We start from the raw sequence: 17,676 nt of genomic DNA, 5'->3' as shown, positions 1-17,676 counted from the left end.
GAACCAGGAGCTCTAACTAAAACCAGGTCCTTAGATGTCTCCGAGGGCTGATGTAACCTGGCAGGTGACACTCAGGTGAAGGAGAATAGACAAAGTCTGAAAGACAGCACACAATGGCTGCTGCCAAACAAACCCAAACAAACCAACAAACTAAAAAGCCAGTGTGTGTCCGCTGGGAACATAAATTGAAAAAGAACTAGCACTATTCACAGTCTAAACCGTTAACAAAGCTCTCTCTTGATCTCTAAAGGATCAAGTACTTACATAGACGAAGTGATCTTGTACTTTCTAAACTAAGAATGATTGTAACAGCCCTCAGCAGTTCCCAGATGGCACCCAAAGCCTACAAGAATAAAATAGTGTAGGAAATGGGGTAACCAGGTAACGGGAGGAGCGTGCCAAGACATGGTTTGGGTGGGAAACACAGGAAAAGCACATCTACTCTGAAATCCACTCAGGAATTTTGTCCATAAATAGGCAATGGAATTACAGTTTTAGAAAAATGCAGTATTTAGAATCTAATGAACAGCAATGAATGACTTAGGGATCAGAAAAAAAAAATGAAGACGAGTAAGCTCTGCTTTTGGAGTTTGATGAATGGAGGTGGTGACTGCTGTGAGATTTCTGATCAGGAGGGACCTGTGCTTTGAGTAAGGGTCATTCACTATAACAGGAATAGAGAAAGTTGCCATTGCTTAAGGAATTTAAAAAAAAAAAAAGACATTATATACAATATCCAGTCACTGCTGCAGCCTCCCCAGCCAGTCACTGAGGCTAAGCTGGTCTGTTCTTCCTCTCCCACCCCTGTTACACACTCAGGCTACCCCTTTTCACTTGATTGGAATACAATCCGACTTCACCTGTCAAAGAACTTTGGCGTAGAGGAAGGCAAATGATGTGATTTATAATCTGCTCCAAAACCCTGCTCTCTGGACTCTGCTGATCACAGATAATAATTAATAGATAATTAATTAATATAACTAATTATAATTAATATAGATAATAATTAATAGAATTTAAAATTTCTATTAAGCTATCTGGAATAGTTGATTGACAGCTGATCCACGGACTCCGAGCAGGGCTTTCTCTTCTCCTATCACCTCTAGGCTTTCAGCCCAGGGAGGGTGCCTGGTCTCAGAGCAGGAAGCACAGCCTCTGAAAACCTCTCAACCTAGTGGGAGAGCACAGACTGTAGAATCAGACGGGCCACGGGCCTCCCTCTTGGCTATGCCCTGCACCGGCTGAGTACCCTCGAGGCCCTGCTTCCCAATTCCTCAATGCAAGAGGAAAATGCATCTAGTATGGTCTGAGTTTTAAATGTATTGTAGTCTAAATCTCTATAATTTGGTAATCTTCCAGTGTAGTTCTTACCAGGGTACTTGAAGCAGGCCAGCTGTGCCTGGCCTCTGCAGTATGCGCTAGGTAAATACACGTTGGATTAGCAAACGAATGAATACTATCACTCAACTCAATTTATCAAATGTTTACTGAGCACCTACTACTACTACACTGAGAGTCTTCACTTAGGTATCCTGATGTAATGGTTTAGCAATGCTGACCTAATACAGCTGAAGATGCCTTTCACTCCTAGGAGATCTGTTTCTTACACAGAAATTAAGATGAGGGGGTGAGGCTGATGTTATGATTATGTAGATAGGTGCTCTCATACCTGATACAATTTTAAGGGTGCCAAAATGATCTCAACTCTTCTCCCTCCAAAAATTCACTTGCTTGGTTCCTGAAATTCCACAGCAGTTCCTTTGACTTTGGAAGGATAAACAACCACCACCACAAAACTTCAGTCTCAGTTAAGTGCATGGTAGCACTAAGCTTTATTATGCAAATTTTGTATTATTATTTAAGGTGATCAAGTTTATCAAGGTGCTTAAAAAGACACATTTCAGTAAGGGGATAGTGGTTAAAGTCTGAGAACCCTTGACGTCCAAGCTGGGAAGGGGGTAGAGGAGCTCAGATGAATGAGAGAATAAACATGGACCTCTAAGCTGGGTGGGGACAGCAAAGATAAAGTCAGACTTCCTAATTTTGCCTGGAACTATCTCTGAGTTTAGGAGCACATGCTGCATATCCCCTTACTTACCCTCTTCCTCTAATGACTGGAGTGCTTTTATCTGCCCATAGGAGTCTCTACCCTTTTATAGCACAGGAAGATTCACACTATAAATGTAAAGAAAAATGGATAAAACACAGAGCAGAGGTGTAAATCGGGGGAGAGATAAACTCACCCACATTTCTGCTGTAGGCTCTGTTTCAGCCTCTCACTGATACTATGCCATATAGGGGCCCCTTTCTGTGTGTGGGTGGGCCTGAGCACGCAGAGTAATGAAGAAGATGGGTGGTGAGTGGGAGGCCTCATATTTCCTCACCAGCCTCTCTCCTGGTAGACTTTCAATTGATTGCAACTCTCTGTCCTTTCAGCCATTAATGGGATGATCAACAACTTGCCGGGCCTGAGAATGTACGAGCAAGAGTGGGTGAGGCTGCACCTGCTGAACGTAGGCGGCCCCCAAGACATTCATGTGGTTCACTTTCATGGCCAGACCTTGCTGGAAAATGGCACTCAACAGCATCAGTTAGGGGTCTGGCCCCTTCTGCCTGGTAAAGATTTGGACAATGAAAAGAGGTTCCTGTTTTAAAAACGGCGAAAGCAGACAGTCTTAGCACCTGTAACTTTCCCTCCTTCCCTCCTTGTGCATGTACTTCCTAAGAGGTCAAAGCATGGGTTCTGACATAGATCCTGGGCAAAGCCATGCTCCTAAACTGCATGCAGAGTATGCAAGAGTCAGCTAATGTCTACACTGTATGCAGCATCACACAGGCTAAATGTGTGGCTCAACTCGGTTCTGTGGAGTTGCTATGTTTAATGCGGGCTTCCTCCAAGCCATTACGTGTCGTGCAGGCTGAGTCTTAAACAGATTACAGAAGGATCCCACGAGGCTCAGGCAGCTAAAGCTTTCTGTCAGGAGGAGATCAGAAACTTACCAGGGTTTCAGGATTCTTGAATTCTGCTCCTCATTCTATCACCCTGATAACATTGGGCAACTGACTACAGGAATCTTAAACTGACTCATGAGGCTGTTTGAAGGGGGGAATCATTTTTTTTTGTAATGATTAGAGAAGCTAAAGAATAACAAAGGTATTTAGAGCTTTTCATGTGCAAATTAATGATAAGGTTTAAACAAACTGCAGTCATCAAGGATTTTTATGTGCCAATAAGTTGTGTGTAGGTATGTATTGCAGGTGTGTGAGTCAGGGTGGGAAGGCTAGATGCCACTGGTTCTCTAACTATAGTGGGCATGATAAAAACCTACAAAGCTGGTTAAAATACGGATGCTAAGGAGAGACTTCGATCTGGCAGAACTTGAGCAGGGGCCCAGGGGTCTACATTTTTAACAAGCAGCCTACCTTCCACCAGTGCTGTCTGAGAAGCTAGTCAAGGCTAGTCAATCCCTTGACAGGCCTTTAGGTGGGGAAGCTGCTATGAGAACCAGCCTCACATGTAGGCACAGAAGTCCAAATGGGCCTGATTTGGTTAAGAATAGGGGGAAAGAGGGTTCTTGTTTGTTTGAAACACGCCAGTGATTCATTAATAAAGTTATGAAGATCCATTCTATTAAAATCAGGGGCAGAGGGGTTTAGTCAGACTCACTCCTTACTCTTCACCAAGTGTTACCAGATCTGTCATCCTTTCCATGAGCCTGTGAGAAGGTGGGATTGGCGGGCCCATCTAAAGCTTCACACCTAAATATCTGCATTAGAGACTAGAAGGCTGGGGGATCTTTTTTAGTGTGTTTGAGGAGGATGACCCTTGGCTATGAACTTTTACTCAAAATCTAGGAAATGGTCACAAATTATAGTCAGCAGAATTTAAGTATTAACTGGTCATAGGTAACATTAAATACTAGAATGGATAATCAGAGGTTTTAGAAATCTCATTCTTTCAGTGATTTTTCTAAAACAATTTTTGTACATCTCTATTCAAAACACAAACTGTATAGAAAAATTGAAACATGGGGAAAGGTTGTTTTATTTTAATTTTCTCATATAAAAAATAAAAACTATTGAAATGGAGAGAAAGGATACGTACAAAATTTTTGAGGCCCAGTGATGTATCATCCAAGGTTGCTTTGATATTTAGAACTATGAAGCCATATTATATACGGGTTAACTTCTAACATTCTATTTAGATAAATGAAAGCTTCTTTCTGGTAAGGGGTGTTAGAGATTTTTTTAAATTCTGGGGCCATTTATTTTTAGTAAGTGTGTGTATGTTGTTGTCCTTGTTTTGTTTTGATCTCTTTGGAATACCTGTAGTCCTGCTTAAAGAGAAACGGATAACTCTTAGATTATATTGCTAAGCCACTTGCCGTGCAGGGATTTTTAGGATTCTTTGATAACTGTCAACTAATATTAACCTGTTAATCTTTGGGTATGTAATTTTCTCCTTCACTCTCTATTTTAGGCTCATTTAAAACTCTTGAAATGAAGGCATCAAAACCTGGCTGGTGGCTCCTAGACACAGAGGTTGGAGAAAACCAGAGAGCAGGGATGAAAACACCATTTCACATCATAGACAGAGGTATCATCCAAGAGCCACATGATGTTTTTAGCAGGAGAGTGCCTGTTACTAGAATATTACCAGCTTTTAGGTTGGAAATATTCAACTCCGAGAACTCTGACATGACAGAGGCATAATCTGCAGTAGTAATTGCTTTAATTCTCACTTATGCTCTGACTACACTGAAAACATCAGTCAGCTAGGAAACTTAAACCAAATGGTTCAAACCAAAGGCATTCCTCTCAGTTGGGGAATCAACATAAAGCATCTTTCTTAATGATTTGTGGTTCATGGGAAAGTGCATGTAAGAAATTCTCCACACACCTAGAGTAGAAAAGGAGAAAGATACCAGGAATTCAAGTAGGACCGAGATAGTCACTGAACTTGACAATTCAGTATTCAAGAAACAGTATCCATCTACCCATCTGTCTGTCCATCCACCCATTCAGTCAGCCAGCCAGTCAGCATTTATTAAGCACCTGTTGAGTACCAAGCCCTGTGTCAAAATCCAGATAGCTCAGTGGCTGGTATTCCCTTCTGTGATCAGGATGTAAATAACACTGTAACTTTTGGGTAAACTTTTGAGAACATATTCTTATGAGGGCTAGTACTTAATGTTGTAAAATGACTTATTTTAAGATACAAACAGACGGAAATCAGTTTAAAAACTAACTGTGTTCCAGGATTTCAGTTGTTTTCCTCTAAAGTGTCACTAATTTTAATTTCTATTAAAGTACCGGTCCTGCTGGTGCCTTTATCATTTTATGATCAGACATATTTAAGTCAGTGCCACGCAGATAGGTGAAAATATGTACTGACCCACCAGAGGTATAATCTATAGCCATGGAGATTTTACTTTGTTAGATGTACTTTAGAGGAAAAAAATTATTCATCGTTCTATTTTTTTGTAGAATGTAAGATGCCAATGGGACTAAGCACTGGTCTCATAGCTGATTCACAGATCAAGGCTTCTGAGTCTTTGGGTAAGTAGCCTGTGAAAGGCACCTCCTGCAATTGTGCAGTATACAGCCTGCAAAACCACACATGACAACTCTGCCTATTGAATGTATGAGTCATTGCTCCTCTCCTGGCTTTTCTGTACCACAACATAGTAAGGCAGCTTTGTCTGGGGTGCTAGTCTGGTGATGTTACAGTTTCCTCCAACAGAATCTGTTTTCCTGCCCCTTGAATCTGGGTTGGCCAATGGAACTGTCACAAATGTGACTCCCCCAGAGGCATGAATAGCATTTGTGCATTGGAACCCTGGGTACCATATGAACAAGCCCAAGCTAGTTGGCCAGAGGATAAGAAGTCACATGGAAAAGAAACAAGGCATCCCAGACTTCTGCTGAATAGGTTAATGAATGCAGATTATTGAGTAAGCTTCAGTCACGATCAACCAAGTCTGCCTTAGACCAGAAGACCACCCAGCAGACCCAGCCCAAATAGCCAAATTGTAGAATTATGAGCTACAGAAATGGCTACTGTTCTTAGCAAAAACAAAAACAAGGAAATTAGAAAATATTTCATTACTGACCCATTAGAGGTATAATCTCTAGCCACGGGGTTTTTACTTTATTATAGGTAATAATTATTCATTATTCTGTTGTTTTGTAGAATGTAAGATGCCAGTGGAACTAAACCATGTAACATTCTATCAGGACTCAAAGGGTCTTATCAGGCAGGTATTGCAGTCCCCATTAATAGGGCCCTTTGCTGTGTCAGCCATTCATCTACTCAAGAAACGTTGCTGATCACCCAGTGTGAGTCAGGATCTCCTCCTAAATTTTCTCCCTTTGCCTCAAACTCGTCCCAAGATCAAGAGGTCAATTGTAAGGGAGCATGAGGCTCCCGTAAATCCCTCCCACATCTTCCTGCTAGGCAGGCACACTCAGCAGAAACCACATGAATATAACTGAGAAAAAATAAATATGCCCTGTATGCAAAGAAGAGGGTAGATGGTAGTTAACAGCTGACCAACAACAGACCTGAAACCAGGATTTCATCATCAGGGACTGACTTAGTAGCTGAAGCCTGTGTCAACTGCCTGGTCTCCTAACTGCAGCAGAAGTTCCTCTAGGAATCTGGTTTTCCACTGGGAAGAAACTCTCTTGAGAAATTGCTACTTGTATTTTTTTTTAATTCAGAATAAATTTTTTTCTTCCTTTCGATTTAGATTATTGGGAACCCAAATTAGCGAGATTGAACAATGGTGGGTCATATAATGCTTGGATCACAGAAAAACCTTCAAAGGAAACTGCCTTTAAACCTTGGATCCAGGTATGTCTTATTAACCTGATAATACTTACTGCTGTTGTAATAATAAAGATGACGGTGATTTAATAATTTCTTCTTGTTACTCTTGCAATGGTGTTGGCGAAATAGTGATTACTAGGTGCTGGGCACCATTCTAAATACTTCACATACTCAAAATGAACCCTATGAGGTTAGTTCTAGTAATATCCCATTTTACAGATGAAAAAACTAAGGCACAGAGGGATCAACTAACTTCCCAATTTCACATACAATTAGTCAGCGGTTGAGTCTGGACCCAAGTCTCTATACTCCGTGCTCAAATATGGATTGCACCTAGCCATCTTATTATTTTGTTGGGTGTTAGTTCTTTGTTCTAAAGAAAGTTAGTTGTACAATGACCGTAAAATAGTGTGTGACTTGTTGACAATGATGGTTGTTTAATACCTTTGCTATGTTGCAGGTGGACATGCAAAGGGAAGTCCTATTTACAGGCATTCAGACCCAAGGTGCCAAACACTACCTGAAGTCCTACTACACCACCGAGTTCTGTGTTGCTTACAGCTCTGACCAGACAAACTGGCGGATCTTCAAAGGGAACAGCACAAGTAACGTGATGGTCTGTGTGCTCTATTGTTTCTTCCTGAGCTAGGGTTACTATGACTATGTTTTTTTGTATGTGTTTCTTTTTTTTCTTTTTCATTGATGTTTAGTTGATTTACAATGTTGTGTTATTTCAGGTGTATAGCAAAGTGATTCAGTTATACATACATATATATATATTCTTTTTCAGATCCTTTTCCATTATAGGTTATTACAAGATATTGAATATACTTCCCTATGCTATACAGTAGGTCCTTGTTGTTTATCTATTTTCTATATAGTATTGTGTATCTGCTAATCCCAAACTTCTAATTCCCCCCTCAACCTCTTTTCCCTTCAGTAACCATAGTTTGTTTTCTACATATGATTATGTCTTTTTTTTTTTTTAAATCGTTCTGGGTGTTATAAATATGAATGGCTTTCTTAGTGCCTTAGGGAGGAAAGTGGTAAAATGATGTGTCTGTATATTACAAATTAAAGGGATAAGCCTGACTTCTGAATTTTTAAAACTCCGTAAGACCTGAAAGAAACTTCTTCATCATCAAAATTAATACCTAGACTTAGATTGGCCAATGGTACAGAGCAGAGTAGAATATCTGAGCTTGTGCTTTAAGGAGTTCATGCCAAAAATTGGCCACCAAGAGTTTGGGTTTTACTAACCTTTACATTTTATTCTGTTCTTTATTTCAGTGTAACTGAAGTTAAATAGTAGTATTAATATCAGTAATGCTCTGAGGCAGTGTGATTCACAGATTTGTTTTTCGCTGCTGAGGAATGACATTTCCCTGCTGGATCTTCCAGGGGCTTATCCAGGGTTATTGCCAATGACCCCATGGTACCAGCCTAACTCTTCCCCTCCTCCTTTGCCACCCTCTCAAAGAAAGCTACCTGAATGCAAGGAGTCAGTCCACCATTATTACACTGAAAACTTTGAATCAGTTTCATTTTTCCTGTAAATAATTTTTACTATTTTCTGTATTATTATTTGGCTATTTCTAAGAATAAATTATTTGTACTATATGTTAGAACAGGTCATGAAAATTATAAATTACAGTTCTTGCCAATCAGTATGGGATAGAGTATACTAATTACAATTAAGGTCTAGAACTTAAAGATTTTTGCATCTATGTTCATGAGGGATATTTGCATGTAGTTTTATTTTTTATACTGTCTTTTTTGTTTTAATATTAGAGTAATACTAGCTTCATAAAACAAATTGGGAGTGTGCACTTCTATTTTCTGGAAAAGGTTATCTAGTATTAGTGTTAATTCTTTAAACATTCGGTCTAATTCACCAGCAAAATCATGTGGACCTTTCTTTTCTGGGAATTTTAAATTTAAATTACAAATTCAATTTCTTTAATAGTTACAGGCTAATTCAAATGATCTGTTTCATATTGGGTGAATTGGGATAGTCTGTGTTTTCATTTCCTCTACGTTGTTAAATTTATGTGTACAGGGTAGTTTTATAACACTCCCTTATTATCTTTTCGATGTCGGCAGAGTCTGTAGTGATATTGCTTATTTCATTAAAGATATTGGTAATTTGCATCTCTTCTCTTTTTGCTTTGTCAGTCTTGCTAGACATTTGCCAATTTTAAAAAATCTTTTAAAAGATCTGGCCCTTTGTTTCACTGCTATTATCTATTGCTTTTCTGTTTTCAATCTTCCTGATGATGTCTGCTCTTATCTTTTGTTTTAGCTGGCTCTTTCTGACACTGTTCTGGCAGGGAAAGGGGATGGGGCACAGCCTCTTTACTGCCAGGTGGAGGTCAAAATCCATTCCCCACTTGGCCTTCTCTATTGACACCTCAGCTGGGACCGCTCCTCTTTGCTGCTGGGTGGGGATGGGGTGGTCTCCACTGACACTGCAGGAGCAGGAGTCTTATTAGGAGCTGGAAGGGATGAAAATCCTGAGTTTCTCTTTGGCTTTCTCTGACACAACCTGAGTGAGGAGGTTGGGGTCCCTCTTTACAGTCTCATGAGCATGGACATCTAGTCTCCCATTTGGCCTATGCTGCTGTGGGTGGAAGAGGAGACCACAGTGTTTTCTATGGGGTTTGGCTTGAAGTATAACAACTGTTATCTAAACATTTTGTCTTGCTAGGCTTCCCTTTCCTAGTTCTGAGGCTAGAGAAAGCAGGCAGGCTTTTTCTTTTTTTTTTTTTTTTGTCTGCATGTATTAGTGTTTCTTGGTCCCTGGCTTCTTTTCTTGTAAGTCTGGGATATAAGAGGTAAAAAGAAAACCCAGGGAGCTCACCAACACGTTGTTCCTTGGGTCCTGAGAACCTTAGCCAGTCTGCCTTCTCCTCTCCATCTTACAGAGTCTTCCTATGTTTTTAGTTGTACTTAGCAGGAGGAATAGGGCAAAGGACCTCTATACCACCTTCCTGAAGTGAGAGTATCCCAATTATCTTTCAAGACCAAATTGATTTGGTTCAGGCCACATGAAAACTTAATATTACAATATTAAATCAGGTCAAATTTTACTATAAAATCACTTTAGACAATTGTTATATAATTAAACTTTCCTCTTTTCCTCTAGTATTTTGATGGCAATTCAGATGCCTCTACAATAAAAGAGAATCCATTTGACCCACCTATTGTGGCTAGATATATCAGAATCTCTCCAACTAGATCCTATAACAGACCTGCCCTTCGACTGGAGCTGCAAGGTTGTGAGGTTAACGGTAAGGAACACAGATGCCTTATTTTCTCCCTGCCACTCAGAAAACCAAGGTTTGGGAGGTATGGGAGGACGTGTAGAATTTTTAGTTCTCTTCTGTCTCTTAGGCTCCTAGAAAAACCTTTGTGGAACAGAGGTTCCACTCAGGTAAACTCTCATCATAATCTAGACTGAGACTGGTTCTACCAGCCAGAGGACAGGCATCATATCTCTGAACAGAGCCTGAATGATATGGACACTGCCCTGACCCTCCAAGGAAGGGCCCTAGCTTAGAATGGCCTCCATCAGCCTATCTGCAGTAAGAACTGAGATTCAAACTAGGTCTGACTCTTCCAAAGTCTCCCAGCCAGGTCACTCAGACTTAAACATAAAAAAAGTATCTAATAACATTACTAGTGTATGTTAGGTGTTTAATAAATGTTTTTGAAATAGAAATCTGCTTCCCAACTTCCTGTAGCCTTGCTTGCACTCTGTATTCTGCTTCACACTCTGTGTAGGCACCCAAGCCTTTTAAATGTAAGCTTCTATTTTTCAGGGGATGTAATGTGACCTGTGGTAGAAATAAATCTAGGTAACCATAAATGGTCATAATAAAATTCTTCTATATATAAATTCTTAAGAGTCTTATCAACTATTCTCCTTCTCTGACTCTTAAAGTGGCACTTTCCAAAATTTTTCACTTCAAAGCACATATAGAAAATAATATCTGTCTAGCAGTCTTGGGTAAAAGAATGAAGCAATCGACCCAGGGCTTGGCTGATCCAGGCACCAATTAACTGCTCAAGGGCTGAGTTGGGAGAGAGAGCAATTCATAGGCACACCTGAACTTGCTGTGGCATGCCTTCTCTCAGAGTAGGGGGAAAAAACCCCACAGTTCATAGTGGAGAAGGCAGTTGAACCTTAGAATCAGTTTCTTATCAGAGTAGATAACAGTACAGTAAATTCTTGATGTTTATGAGGGATATGGAAATGGGCATTTTGCCAATACCCAGATAGCGATGCTATGTAACGTCTCCCACATAAAATGCAAATTTTGCACAGGCAGGAAAACTCCCTGAAACACCTCCATGAATCATTGCTTTTTTCTTTCCATATGGTATATGATATAAATGGTAGTTTGTTCAGATCATAGTCACACCACCCTAAAATGTGATATTCAACAATATGAGTCTATTTAAAATCTCTATTTTCTATACAAGAAGCATTACTTTTAAAAATATCTTCAATTTCTTGATATTTATATAATTAGTATTAGCAACAGGCGTTCTTCTTTTTAAGACTGTTTTTCACGGAGAAAGTAAGGTATCACTTCAAGAAAATGTCTGCATGATTTTACTAGCAAGAAAAAAGTGTCACAGAGATCAGGATGATGGGTAGGCAGCTGGGCTCACTCACGAGGTATGTTTCTTACACTCACAGATCAGCCTTGCTGCCTGTGACATTCAAATTCATGCCTTAGCAAAATTCTAATGGGTGTATAACATGAATCACCCTCGGAGGGCTGAAAACAAAATGTGACTGTCAAGCTTCACTATAACTTCTTCTTTGTAGCTTTTGTGAGAAGAAACAGAGTATGTTTTTACGTACAGATAGCTGAGGAGTACTGTGTACCTCAAAGCAAAGACTAAAGGTTCCATGACTTGCGAAGGAGGGAAATGAGTTTAGATGTTTAGAACATGGTATTTGATGTCAGATTTCCTGGGTTTAAATCTAGTTTCTGATTCTTCTAGCAGTGTTACTTGAGTCAAGTTACTTTTTCTTGCTGTGCTTTTGTTTTCTCATTTGTAAAGTGGAGATATTTAAGAGCATTAAGTAATACACGTAAAGCCTGAAAACAGGGTTTAGCACTTGGACAATAAGTGTTCATTGCTGTGATGGTTGTTTTTGTTGTTACTTCACAGTATTATTATTTCTTGTCTTCTCTGAAGTACAAAATGCCATGCAGGGAATGTCGGTGGTATGAAATTAATCACATTATTTTTCTCTTGACAGGATGCTCCACACCGCTGGGTATGGAAAGTGGAAAGATAGAAAACCACCAAATCACAGCTTCCTCCTTTAGAAAATCTTGGTGGGGAGATTACTGGGAACCCTTCCGTGCCCGTCTTAATGCCCAGGGTCGTGTGAATGCCTGGCAAGCCAAGGTAAAATATCCCCTGTGAAAGGAATTCTCTCAGCCTTTCAGAAGAAAACATAGGCTCTCATGACAGAGAACACGAGGGGCCTGAGGATCAGCTCCTACTTCTGCAGATAATGATCCTAGGTCTGAGAACTAGGATGTGTGTTGACTTGATAGCTTTAGCTCAAACTTGGACTCTGAGAGCAGTTATTTATTATCTCTGTGGTTTTTGGTCTAGTTTTGATATAAACTATGGGTGGAAAAATTTTTTTCTGCAAAGGGCCAGATAATAAATACTTTAGGCTTTGTGAGTCACACATTCTCTGTCATAACTCAACTCTGCCACTGTAGCAGGAAAGCAGCCCTCAACAATATGTAAATGAATGAGAATTGCTGTGTTCCAAAAAAAAAACTTTATTTACAAAAACAGGCAATGAGCCAGATTTGGCCTTGGGCTGTAGTCTGCCAATTCCTGATTGAGACAACTTACACTTAGCAATTAGCGATTAGTGATTTAGATTTATAACATCTTCTTTTTTTGTGTCCTCTCCCTCATAATTTAGCAGTATTTTTCATTTTCTGAAAAGTGTCATTTAAAATTTTTTGCTCACATTTTTTGAAAACTTTGTGACATTCCTTTAGACAACCGTCAGCATGATAAAATCCTACAAAACTAGGTTTCTAAATCTGTGATCTAAGTTTAATAACATCTCACAGAGAGTTACATCGTCTCTGCTATTAGCCCATTGAGTTATTTGGGTGACTCAGTTCTAGGGTAACTATTAATAATTGACTCATTTTTATTTTATTCTTCAACTGACCTGAAAAATCAGAATGGCATCAGAAATCAGAACAAATCGGTCAATCAACTTAATCCAAGTCCCCTATTTTCTACCCTCCGAACTCCCTTCCTTGAGAAACCTACACTCTTAATTCCCTGGACTCTCTATAGAACTCCATGGCCTAATCTTAAATTCAGCCACCAGAAAGGAAAAGGAAATTGTGGTGCAAGTGGAGTAAACAGAAGAGTTTGGGCCCCATACAGATAGTCTTGGGAACTGATGTCTGTGCCTTGAAACTCATTTCTGGACTATTGTAGAATCACAGAATGTTAGAAAGGCAAGGGGTTTTACAAAGCATCTGGTCTAGATTTTCCTTTTAAGTCTAAACACAGAGGAGATTAAATAACTTTAGCTTACTCTGGTGGTATAGTCAGGAATGTCATTCTCCCAATAAACAGATAAACAGATCCTTCCACCATCTGAAGCAACCCAAACACCTCATTTTCCTATTTGGCAAAGCTGGAAACTGAGATCCACCAAAGTGAAAGTAATAAAAATAATAATGTTGTAGAACATTATATTTATTTAATTTCTATAATGTAAATAAAATTCAAAATAAAGTAAAAAGTTAAACAGAGGATATCAACCATTTCTTCCCCAGATGACCCTTTAGATCTGCTCATACTGTAACCTTGTCACCCCCACCCTTCCTTTTACAGCCTTTAAAAATTTTTCTCTATATATAATTTGCTCTTAGTCTTTGTGATATAATAAAGGCTCCAGCAATAAAACACTAATTTTAATTTTTAATGTTGTCATTTTAAATCTGGAATTTTTGGTCAGAACTATTTATTTCACTTAACTTTCAATTATTATGAAGTGTCTTTTATAGAATTTAAGAGAGACTGAAAATCTAAGCCAGACATATGCTGGTATGCATGTAGACTGAGGTGTCTCTACCTCTTTTATGCCTCCAAAAATATTTTATGCCTACAAAAATCCTCTAGCTATCTATAGCATTTTGTATCACTAATACAACCTGGATTTGAAGACACACTAAAACACCACCAGATGTCATTGAAGAGTGTTACAAAATTAACCAAAATTATCTAATTAATACAATAATTTAATTCAATTAATTAGCTTTAAAAATACAATAACATGTGACATATATATGTGTGTACATATATACACATACAGACATGCATATATGAGAAAATATGTCAATATTCATTATTTCAAATAGAACTGAATGAGACTACAGGAATCATAAATCTCCTGAAGATGAAAATTCATCTCAGGTTACTCAAAACTCAGTGAGTCTTTCTGATCCTCTTTCTCCAAGTGCCCATCATATGTGATTAGGCATTTTGTTAGACCAGAGACAGGACAATTACTATGTCATCTCCAGCCCTGAGTATAGCTTTATTAGGTCTCTCAAATATTACATTCGTTTGAAATATCAGAAAGGAAGGCATTGGACTACTTCTCTTATTTGAATTTAGGACTTTTCTAAAATAAGTTAAATAGAGAGAGGATACTATCTAATTTTTCCCAGGTAACTCTTCAGCAATATTATCATAGTATTAAACAGACTTGATTAAGAAAAAGTATTTACAGCTAAGTCAGCAATTTAAATTTTTTTTCTCAAATAAATTTCATTTATTTGTTCATTCAATGAATATTTGTTGAGTAACACTTATGTGCCATATACTGTGGTAAGTTCCTGGAAATAAACTAAGTCCCTGCCCTCAGAGTAGGGAACACTAGTAAAAAAATAATTATTGTACAATGTGTGAAATATTTTAGAAGTTTATATATGTGCTAACAATGAATAGGAAGCAACAGGGAAGGCTTCCAGGAGAAAGGGAATCCTCAGGAATGAGACAGAAAAGAAATCCTTTGAGCTCAATGCATTTCTGAGTATCTTGATTTAAAAAAGCAAAGATCTTAACATCTGTCTTATCCATTGTTCTTACCATTTTCACAGGCAAACAACAACAATCAGTGGTTACAAATTGATCTGCTCAAAATCAAGAAGATAACTGCCATTGTAACACAGGGTTGCAAGTCTCTGTCTTCTGAAATGTTCGTGAAGAGCTATACCATCCAGTACAGTGACCAGGGAGTGGAATGGAAACCTTACAGGGAGAAATCCTCTTCGATGGTGGACAAGGTACAGGGTACTATCTTGGCAAAAAGAAAACATTTTGAAAATTGCTATGATGAGAACAGTATCTTAAATTTGCAAATAGCTCTTTGCATTTGATAAGTGTGCAACAACATGCATCACTCTTTTAAGTCTTCTAAGTCCTAGCTCTGTAGATACCTGGTCTTGGGACAGGGACCTTGCACATTATCTTTCTGCTTTGGCTGAGCCACCTATAAAATAATAAGAACAAAACAACAGGGGATGGTGTGAAGCTTAATTAGCTCTGATTGAGAAAGATGGTGAAAGGGTTATCTCAGTCAGCTTAGGCTGTGTAACAAATGATCATAGACTAGTTGACAACAAACACTGATTTCTGATAGTTCTGGAGGCTGCAATCATACCTAGATCAAGGTGCCAGCGTGGTTGGGTTTTTGGTGAGGGCAGTCTTCCTGGTTTTTGCCCTCATATGGCCTTCCTTGGTGCACACAGAGAGAGAGATGCCATGAGGGCCCCACCCTCATCCTAGTCCTAATCATCTCCCAATGGCCTCATCTCCTAATATTTTCCCATTGGGGATTAGGGTTTCAACATACGAATTTTGGAAGCAAACAAACATACAGCCTGTAACAGGGGTCTAGAAAACCTTCTACCATATTAGCATTAGCTTGGATACACTTGTTATTCATGGCTTATCAAATCCCCATGGCCATATGCTTTTCCATGTCATACTGTTATTAAGCAGAAGACCATTGCCATCCTTACTGATAAGGAGACTAATTTCCTGCATTATACTCCTAAATTCCTAGTTACGTGGTTTTAAAATATTACCAGTGGCAAAGCTAAGGAGGTGAATCTAATATTCCAGGAACGGGAATCGGGCTGAAATCAGTAGGAGGGACAACAAGGATGAAGGGTATGCACATTTACTGAATGCTCATTGTGGGCTCAGCACTTATCTCAGTTAATGAATTTGAACCTCTCTCTTTAAACCCCTGGGTTTTTCATTTGTTTGTTTGGTTTGGTTTATCTCTCACTGCATCAGGATGTCCTCACATCAGGGTAAGCATCACTGTTGTAAACAAATAGTGATTTAGCTTCTGATGTGTGTAAATCTTGGGGAACTTGCTGGGGATTAAAAAAAATGGGCCTAAAATACAGGGTTAGTTGAGGATATAGGGTATATGACCTAAAGGATAAACAAAAAATGCATGGTTGCATTTTATTTTACATGTTAGTAATAGCTAACCATTTATTGGTGCCCATTATCTGGCACTTACTAAACACTTGTCATACGTTTACATATTTAAAAAATCTTTACAGCAACTTCCATAAGGTAAAATTTATTATCACCTTTTTGTCAATGAGGAAATGAAGAATCAGAGACTATAACTAATTTGCTCATAGTCACACAGCAACAAAGGGGCTAAAGGCAGAGATGGTTTTGCAGCTTCTTCACAGCACCATATCAGATTTCTTTATTTTTCCCTATTTCAACTCAGATCACTGGTGAGGTGATATCCCTAAAGAGTTATGTGTGGAGTGTGATTTCATAATTGATTGAGGATCGTTTTTGTGTCAATGTGTTCACTGATGCCCACAGTTTCAACTAAGAGGATAAAAAATTACCTGTAAGGTTTTTTATTGAAGTATAGTTAATGTACAATATTGTGTTTGTTTCAGGTGTAAGATTTGTATACCCATTATACCATCATTAAAGATTTTCTCATATTTTGCTTTCAGATTTTCGAAGGAAATAGTAATATCAAAGGACATGTGAAGAACTTTTTCAACCCACCAATCATTTCCAGGTTTATCCGCATCATTCCTAAAACATGGACTCAAAGTATTGCACTTCGTGTGGAACTCTTTGGCTGTGATATTTACTAGAATTGAATATTCAAAAAGACAGGTGGAACTCAAAAATATCAAACCATTTAGAGTGGGGCAATGTATTTTATAGCTATTTTAAATGTTAAACATGTCCCACTATTTCCTTTTTTTCTATCAGAGAATAAAATTTTATATGTGAAATCTTTATGATGTAACTCCTTACAACCACTAAGTGACATCATGACTATTATTTCTGCATTAATTTGAATATAGATGGGAAAATATCAAGAACCAACAAGAAAAGGCTTATCTTTCACTGATTAAGAATGCTATATAAAGTAATATTCATGTACTTAAAATTCTTCATTATAGTCCTTTTAAACCCTGTGTGCATTAATAAAAGAGATATTACTTTTTTAGACCACTTAGAAACTTGGATAACTTTTATTCCTACATTTTTCTTTAAAAGAACTATAATGTAAGAGGATAGCAAACAAACAAAATTTCTAAATGGTTCGTTCTTCTTGACAGTGGAGAGGAAAACAATCTTCCTATATGAAATGACAAGTGCTTAAAATATTCTCTTACTGACATGACAATGATTTTCCTGACCTTCGACTAGTGAAAAGGTAAAAAAGCATGTTTTCAGTAGCCCCGCTGGGCTTGTGAATCTGA

The 17,676-nt window shown here is 38.4% G+C and overlaps 1 protein-coding gene across 2 annotated transcripts in view; it reads left to right on the top strand.

Moving 5' to 3' along the window:
- Window positions 1–17,206, top strand: part of F5 (coagulation factor V) — a 63,388-nt gene extending 46,182 nt beyond the window's left edge. The window contains exons 17-25 of one of the 2 annotated variants that reach the window (XM_010984480.3): window positions 2,437–2,616; window positions 4,481–4,597; window positions 5,488–5,559; window positions 6,753–6,856; window positions 7,293–7,448; window positions 9,978–10,122; window positions 12,111–12,262; window positions 15,010–15,195; window positions 16,912–17,206. In XM_010984480.3, the coding sequence (XP_010982782.3) occupies window positions 2,437–2,616; window positions 4,481–4,597; window positions 5,488–5,559; window positions 6,753–6,856; window positions 7,293–7,448; window positions 9,978–10,122; window positions 12,111–12,262; window positions 15,010–15,195; window positions 16,912–17,058 (1,259 nt within the window). In that variant the 3' untranslated portion in view covers window positions 17,059–17,206. The remainder of the gene's footprint in view (window positions 1–2,436; window positions 2,617–4,480; window positions 4,598–5,487; window positions 5,560–6,752; window positions 6,857–7,292; window positions 7,449–9,977; window positions 10,123–12,110; window positions 12,263–15,009; window positions 15,196–16,911) is intronic. The other variant, XM_064477964.1, reaches the window with a different exon arrangement.
- The last annotated feature ends 470 nt before the right edge of the window (window positions 17,207–17,676 follow it).

The sequence above is a fragment of the Camelus dromedarius genome, chromosome 23, assembly GCF_036321535.1.
Source record: "Camelus dromedarius isolate mCamDro1 chromosome 23, mCamDro1.pat, whole genome shotgun sequence".
NCBI lineage: Eukaryota > Metazoa > Chordata > Mammalia > Artiodactyla > Camelidae > Camelus > Camelus dromedarius.
Note: the sequence above shows the minus strand (reverse complement) of the source record. Positions and strands in the feature narration are given on the sequence as shown.